The sequence below is a fragment of the Tinamus guttatus genome, unplaced genomic scaffold (assembly GCF_059628265.1).
Source record: "Tinamus guttatus ecotype Peru unplaced genomic scaffold, ASM5962826v1 Tinamus_guttatus_pri_ptg000066l, whole genome shotgun sequence".
Classification (NCBI taxonomy): domain Eukaryota; kingdom Metazoa; phylum Chordata; class Aves; order Tinamiformes; family Tinamidae; genus Tinamus; species Tinamus guttatus.
Genome location: NW_028288600.1, coordinates 41,629 through 49,523, shown reverse-complemented (window position 1 = coordinate 49,523; position 7,895 = coordinate 41,629). Strand labels below are relative to the sequence as shown.

At 64.7% G+C, this 7,895-nt stretch overlaps 1 protein-coding gene across 1 annotated transcript; it reads right to left on the bottom strand.

Moving 5' to 3' along the window:
• Positions 1-4,183: 4,183 nt before the first annotated feature.
• Positions 4,184-7,632, bottom strand: LOC148595758 (retinol dehydrogenase 8-like). Its single transcript, XM_088519650.1, has 6 exons — positions 7,508-7,632; positions 5,912-6,073; positions 5,659-5,838; positions 5,499-5,592; positions 5,247-5,430; positions 4,184-4,423 (listed from the first exon to the last, which is right to left on the bottom strand). Exons 1-6 carry the CDS (start codon positions 7,602-7,604, stop codon positions 4,184-4,186), a joined length of 957 nt encoding a protein of 318 aa, XP_088375776.1. The 5' UTR covers positions 7,605-7,632.
• Positions 7,633-7,895: the final 263 nt, after the last annotated feature.

The window sequence follows — 7,895 nt, the reverse complement described above, 5'->3', positions numbered from 1 at the left end:
TTTAACTCAGCACAGAGGTGTTTTCTTCTCTTCTGCCATTTTGTCTGGCTGGGCAGATGTGTAGTCCGGAGTGCATAAGAAGAGTGTTTTCTCGCTGTTTCGCTTCCTATGGTCTTAAAATGGCTAATTACTGAAACACAGAGAACGTGTATTTGGGGAGGGAGTGTTAATTCATTTTAATGGGTTTCCCCCGAGCCGGAGGAGCATGTGGTCCCACCACACTTTCATTTTTCTTACCTCTCTGTTCACTTTCTTAAAAATCACTCCCCACATACCCTTTAGTAGCAGCAAAAATAAGAAATAACGGCTCATTTTGGGGCTGGGATTTCTAAATTGCGCGCAAACGGAATGCCCGGTGAGCTCATTGCCCGGCGCTCTGCGGAAAATCCTGCCTTTTGGTGGGAAGCGCCTCTTCCCAGCGGGTGCAGGGTCGGAGAACGGGTCTGTGCTGTCCCTCGTGTCCCCTCCTCGCTCCGGCCGCGTCCCGAGCCCCATCCCATCCGTTTGCAGCTCGGAAGCGGCTCCACGGATCCGAAGGCTCCGTGCGGAGCGGGAGGCGCCGTGAGCAGCTCCGCGTCCGTGTGTGGGAGCCCTCGGCTCGCTCTGGTTTTACCCGGGGATACCCCTCGCTGTGAAATGTGCTGTTCTGCAAAATGAGCATTTACGATTACTTTGAAGCTGGTTTTAAAAATAGTTCTTTTATTCTAATCATTGTGCTGCCGCTGTATTATTAGTCACTGTGCTGAAGATACGAATTTGATAACCGTTTTGCTGAGTGTATGTTTATTCTTTGTGAGTTTTTTTACGGTGTGGCGTTAGACGCATCCCGACGGACCTTCCCCCTGCTCCGTGTTGGGATATGGAGGTTCCTCTCGTGCCTTTTCCCTGCTCTTGGGGGCCCCGGTGCCACCCCGGGGTCTCAATGAAGCACCAAGGGCATCGGGACCCCCGCTCTGCCCCACATCTGGGCTCGCGCCTTTGCTCTAGGCCAGACACTTCCCCTCCATCATTTTTAGGGTGGAAAAAAGGAGACTGATTTCATTATTTTTCTGATAGGAATATATCTGAAGAAGGATAAATTCATTTGCAAAAGGGGTTTGCTATCTAAAGTACCATAGAAGTGCGAAATTCTGCTTGTCTCTGGGGTGCAAATAAGGAAAAACTACCTTGCAAACCTGTTCCTGCTGTGTGTGTATGTGTAAAATAGTGGTAAGATCCTTTCCAGTGGCCAGTTTCTCATGCTAAGGCCCGATCCTGCCGGGTGGCTGTTTGTTGTTCTCCCTAATAAACACCCATTGCCACAACACGACACAAAGTCCTTCCGAGTGAGTCGGGAGGCCGCAGTGTCACCCGATCATCCGGGGACGGCCCCGGGTGGCAGCCTGGACCGGAGCGCGTGGAGCCGCTTCCCGCTTTCCCGGTGTGAACGGTTAAATAATCCCCTGCACCAGAGCGGGATGCGTTTTTGTGGGAAGAGCCACCGAGTTGTGTTAAATGGTGAAAACCCCCCTGGGCTTGCAGAGGAACGAGCAAGACCGTGGATGGTAAACGGTGCCTTTGTCGTTTGCACAGGAGGCTCCTCGGCGCGCCCGGCCGCATCCTTGGAATCGCCCGGCTCCTGCTCTCCCGCTTCCCGCCGTTCCCGGAGAAGGTGAGCGCGAGGGCCGGGCTCCGCGGGGGCCGGAGCTGCCATTCCCTGGAGGCTCCGCTTTCCCTGGGCAGAGCTGGGCTTTTCCAGCGGGTCTGTGCCCGGCCCGAGGGCTTTGCCGAGCGCCTGGGCCGGACAAGGGCGATAGCCCCGTTGCCGATGGTCGGCCGCGGTGGTTCTGCTCCAGTTTGGTTGATTTTTTTGGTATGGAACAAATCCCTGATTGGATCTTTCTCCTAAATGCGCTCTAGCCACCTCTATCTTGTCCCACTTTATTTATTGGCAAGTTGGATCCAGGCAGTGAGCAGCACAGGTGACACTCAGGAGATGGGCTTAGCATTAAGCAACAAGTATCCTGTGCTTAAAAAGCTTAGGAAATTCCAATTTCCTCTGACATTTCTTGGAAATTTTTACTGAAATTCTCTGAGTTTCAGTAAATCCTCTCCTGTGCGTCTCGTTGCACGGCCCAGGCTGCAACCACGGAGGTGAAGGGCAAGTTCTGCTTCTTATTAATGGCTCATTATTAATATCCCCTTGTTGTTCATAAAGGGAGCTCAGCGCCGTCCCCGCGCCCCGGCTTTGGGAGCTGCTCGGTGGCATCCGCGGCCCGGAGCGCGGTAAGTTGGGCGCTGCCGTGACCCGGTGCCGCGGCGGCCCCCACGGGGACAGCGGGTTCGTGTCACGCCTGGTGTCACCCTCCCTCGGCGGGTTATATCGGGCACCCATTTGCATAGGGGCCGGCGGCGCAGCTGGGCGCCCAAAGTCCCCGGAGTGGGGAAAAGTCCCCGGCGCCTGTGAGGAGCCAGGGGGGCACTGGGGACGTTGATCCCCAGGGCTGGGGACATTGATCCCTGGGCTGGGGTCGTTACCTCTGGGGACATTGACCCCTGGGGCTGGAGACATTGATCCCCGGGGCTGGGGACGCTGCCCCGCGGTGCTGGGGACATTGATCCCTTGGGGCTGGGGATGTTGCCCCCAGGCTGGGGCTGTTGCCTCTGGGGACACTGCCCCACGGCTCTGGGGACATTGACCCCCGGGGCTGGGGACACTGCTCGGGGGCCGGGGACGCTGCCCCCCGTCCTGCGATGCTGCTGTGGGGCGTGAGGCCCCCCCGTGCCCCCCAATGCAGCCCCAAGCCGAGGTGGCCGCCTCCTGCCCGGGGGGGTGACGCTTCCTCGGGCCCCCTTCCCGGGCCGGCCCCCCCGGCGCGGAGAAAGTCGCTCAAAGCGGCACAAACCGCAGCGGGGAGGGGACGGGGACGGGGACGCGTCACCCCGCAGGTGCCGCGCGTTGCCATGGCCACCGGCGCCACGTCCCCACTGTCACCGACGGGTGCAGCGGGGGGGCCGGAGCCGCTGGCACCTCCTGGGGCTCCCCCGGTCCCTCGTAGCCACCTGGGAAGGGGCCCGGGAGCCTGGGAGGGTTTTGGGGAGCGGGGCCGGGGCTGAATCAGGGGGGGGGACCCAGTGGTGCCACCCGCGCCCGGTCACGGCAGGAGCGGGACCCCCGACCCCCGGGGCACACGATGCACCCTGCATCCTGCACCCTGCATCCTGCACCCATCCCTGCATCCAGCACCATGCATCCGGCACCGTGCATCCTGCACCCATCCCTACATCTTGCATCCCTGCACCCTGCACCCATTCCTGCATCCCGCATCCTGCATCCCGCACCCATCCCTGCATCCTGCATCCATCCCTACATCTTGCATCCGGCACCCTGCATCCCGCGCGCATCTCTGCATCCCACACCCTGCATCCCGCACACATCTCTGCGCCCTGCATCCCGCACCCATCCCTGTATCCCGCATTCTGCACCCATCTCTGCATTCTGCACCCATCCCTGCATCCTGCACCCTGCATCCGGCACCGTGCATCCCGCACCCATCCCTGCATCCCGTACCCATCCCTGCATCGCACACCCTGCATCCCAGCGCGTATCTCTACATCCCGCACCCTGCATCCCGCACCCATCTCTTCATTCTGCACCCTGCATCCTGCACACATCCGGCACCCTGCACGGACCTCTGCATCGTGCCCCCATCCCACACCCTGCATCCTGCATGCATCTCTGCATCCCTGCACCCATCCCCGAACATTGCACCCTGCGTCCTGCACCCTGCGTGCATCCCTGTGCCCTGCACCCATCACCTGCCTCTTGCACCCTGCGCCCATCCCGCCCCCTCCCTGCACCCCTTTGCCCCCCCCTTCACCCTCTGCCCCCTCTGCACCCACAGGCAGGACAGGGACACGTGGGCGCACGTGGGGCCCCACGGGCGTCCCCAGGGACGCGCTCGGGGGCGGCCGCCGGCCCTTCCCATCCCCGTCACGCCCGCTGCGCTCTCGGAGGAAGCGGCTCCGCTTTGGCGCCCGGCGCCGCTCAAAAATACCCGCCCGATTTTACTACGGCCGCGGCCGCCGCTATTTCGGGCCGGGAGCAGGAAGCGAAACCCGCGCGGCTCCCGTCCCGGTGACCGGGATGGGGGGGGGGGCCCGGCCCCGCGAGGGGCCCCGGCGTCCGGGCGGGCGGGAGGCTCTAGCGCAGGCCGAGCAGGCGGGCGCCCGCGCGCACCTTGGCCGCCTTCCAGCGCAGCAGGCGCAGGGCGCGCAGGCCCAGGCGCAGCAGCCGCGGGTGCTCGAAGAGCAGCTTGGAGAAGGCGGCGGTGGCCAGGGCGCCGCTGGGGTCGGCGTGCTTGAGCGCGGCCAGCGGCGCGTAGGCCGCGTTGGTGCGGTGCCGGAAGGGCGGCTCGCGCGCCTCCAGCACCCGCAGCGTGTGCTGCGCGCGGGGCCGTCAGCACCGCGGCCCGGCCCGTCGTGACCCCCAGCCCCGGGCCCGTCCTGCCGTCCCCTTCTCCAGCCCGGTCCACGTTCCCAGCCCTGATCCCTTCTCCGTCCCCTACCCCTTCTCCGTCCCCTACCCCTTCTCCGTCCCCTACCCCTTCTCCATCCCCTACCCTCGTCCCATCCCCATCCTCATCCCTAACCCCTTCCCCATCCTCATCCCTGTCACCTTCATCCCCAACCCCGGCCTTCTCCCCATCCCCTTCTCCCCATCCCCTTCTCCCCATCCCCTTCTCCCCATCCCCTTCTCCCCATCCCCTTCTCCCCATCCCCTTCTCCCCATCCCCTTCTCCCCATCCCCTTCCCTGGTCTCATGCCCATCCTCATCCCTAACCCCATCCCCATCCTCATCCCTGTCACCTTCATCCCCAACCCTGGCCATCCCCTTTTCCCCCATCCCCTTTTCCCCCATCCCCTTTTCCCCCATCCCCTTTTCCCCCATCGCCTTTTCCCCCATCGCCTTTTCCCCCATCGCCTTTTCCCCCATCGCCTTTTCCCCCATCGCCTTTTCCCCCATCGCCTTTTCCCTCATCCCCCTTTCCCCCATCCCCAACCCCAGTCTCATCCCTAACCCCTTCCCCATCCCTCCCCATCCTTATCCCTGTCACCTTCATCCCCAGCCCTGAACTTATCCTTCTCCCCCGTCCCCTTCTCCCCCGTCCCCTTCTCCCCCGTCCCCTTCTCCCCTATCCCCCTGCCCCCCCAGCCCCTCCCGTGCTCCTCGTTAGTGCTCATTAACCCCCCGTTGCCCCCAGCACCTCGGCCACGTCCTCGGCGCTCTGGCCCAGGCTGGCGAAGACATCGCGCGAGTTGCGCAGGTAGAGGCGCCTGAAGATGTCGGCCGTCTCGGCGTCCGTGCGCGAGTAGTCGGCGCGCTCGGCCTCCTCGTACACCTTGGCCTCGAACTCCGTCGTCACCGGCCCCGGCTCCACCAGGCTGATCCTGCGGGGAGCGGTGGGCACCGGTGGGCCCCGGCGTCCGGCCCCGTGGGCCCCCCGTCCCCAACTCACGCGATGTTGAAGTGCAGGGTCTGCACCACGAGGCTCTCGCAGAAACCCTCCACCGCGAACTTGGAGGCCGCGTAGATGTCGTTGAAGACGATCCCTGCGTAGGAGGGCGGTCGGCGGCGCCCGGGGGCACCCCGTGCCCGGGCAGGGGGTCCCCGCGTACCCTGCAGCCCCATGACGCTGCTGATGACCACGATGTGGCCGCTGCGGCGCCGCTTCATGTCGGGCAGCACCTCCTTGACGAGGCACACGAGGCCGAAGAAGTTGGTGTCCATGAGGCGCTGCATGTCGGGCAGGCTCTGGCACTCGAGGGGGCCGATCATGCCCACGCCGGCGTTGCTCACTGCGGGGGGACGCGGGGCCGTGGCGCGGACGGTGGTGGCGCCGGGGCCGCGCGCGGGGCCGCGGCCGCTCACCCAGCACGTCCACGCGGCGCCCGGGGAGGCTGTCGACGCAGGCGCGGATGGAGCCCTCGTCGCCCACGTCCAGCTGCTTCACGTCCAGCGTGCGGCCCAGCGCCGGCCCCGCCGCCGCCTCCAGCGCCCCGCGCTTGCCCACATCCCGCATGGTGGCGACGACTGCGGAGAGGGCGGCTCGGCTCAGCGCCGGGGCGAGCTGCGCTGCAGCGTGCCGGGCTGCGCTGCACCATGGTGTGCCAGGATGCACCCTGCACTGCAGCCTGCTGTGCCAGGATGCACCATGCACCGCACCCTGCAGTGAACCACGCTGTGCCAGGATGCACCATGCACCATGCACCGCACCCTGCAGTGAACCACACTGTGCCAGGATGCACCCTGCACTGCACCATGCCTTGCACTCCGCCCTGCTGTGCCAGGATGCACCATACCGGGCTGCACTGCACCCTGCGCTGCACCCTGCTGTGCCAGGATGCACCATGCACTGCATCCTGCAGTGAACCACACTGTGCCACAATGTACCCTGCACTGCACCGCGCCCTGCACTGCACCCTGCTCTGCCAGGATGCACCATGCCGGGCTGCACTGCACCCTGCACTGCAGCCTGCTGTGCTAGGATGCACCATGCACTGCACCCTGCAGTGAACCACACTGTGCCAGGATGCACAATGCACCATGTACTGCACCCTGCACTGCACCCTGCAGTGAACCACGCTGTGCCAGGATGCAGCCTGCACTGCACCGCGCCTTGCACTGTACCCTGCTGTGCCAGGATGCACCATGCACCGTGCACTGCACCCTACACTGCAACATGCTGTGCCAGGATGCACCGTGCCGGGCTGTGCTGCACCCTGGGCTGCACCCCGCTGTGCCAGGATGCACCATGCACTGCATCCTGCAGCGAACCACACTGCCAGGATGCACCGTGCTGGGCTGCACTGCACCCTGCACTGCACACTGCTGTGCCAGGCTGCACCCTGCACTGCACCATGCACTGCACCCCATCCTGCACTGCACCACGCTGTGCTGCACCGTGCTAGGCTGTACCATGACTTGCTGCACCTTGCCGTGCTGCACCATCTGGCACTGCACGACACCACGATGTATTGCACTGTGACACGCTGCACCGCACCACATCATGGCCTGCTGCACCGTGCAGGGCTGCAGTGCTCCATGCTGCAACTTGCAGGGGTGCACCGTGCCGGGCTGCACCATGCAGGGCTGCAGTGCTCCATGCTGCAACTTACAGGGCTGCACCATGCAGGGCTGTACCATGCAGGGCTGCAGTGCCCCATGCTGCAACTTACAGGGCTGCACCATGCTGGGCTGCACCATGCAGGGCTGCACCATGCTGGGCTGCAGTCCTCCAGCAACGTGCAGGGCTGCACCATGCCGGGCTGCACCATGCAGGGCTGCAGTGCTCCATGCTGCAACTTACAGGGCTGCACCATGCAGGGCTGCACCATGCAGGGCTGCAGTGCCCCATGCTGCAACTTACAGGGCTGCACCATGCTGGGCTGCACCATGCCGGGCTGCAGTGCCCCATGCTGCAACGTGCGGGGCTGCCCCGCTGCTCCTCGCCCCAGCCCCGCTCACCCTTGAAGCGCCGCTTCTTGTCCTGCGCCAGCTTCACGGCCAGCGCGAGGCCGATGCCGGAGGAGCAGCCCGTGATCAGCACCGTCCTGGGAGCCATGGCCACCGCGTCCCCACGCGCCCCCCGGCCCCGCTGCTTTAGTACCCCCCGGCCGTGCTCCTTAATCCGCCTCCCGCTAATCCGCAGGGATTTGCCGCCCGCCGCGGGGCCGAGCCGCACGTGGTGCCGCTCCGCGCACAGAGGGGCCTTTGTGCAGGGACACAGCGGGGACACGGCCACGTGCCCCCGGCTTGGCCGGGACAGGCATGGGGGGCCCCAAAGGGGAACGGAGGCTGCGAGCGATGCCAGGGGGCCCAGGCGTCCGGGCGCTGGCCCCATTGGGGCTTCCTG

Bases quoted from the DNA above. Each gene is read 5' to 3' on its own strand.
- LOC148595758 (XM_088519650.1), bottom strand. From the start codon at position 7,604: ATGGCTCCCAGGACGGTGCTGATCACGGGCTGCTCCTCCGGCATCGGC. The intron at 5,593-5,658 runs GTACGCGGGGAC...CCTCCTACGCAG, and splicing joins CAGCGTCATGGGGCTGCAGG to GGATCGTCTTCAACGACATC. The intron at 4,424-5,246 runs GTGCTGGGGGCA...CCCCGCGCGCAG, and splicing joins GCGCCGAGGACGTGGCCGAG to CACACGCTGCGGGTGCTGGA.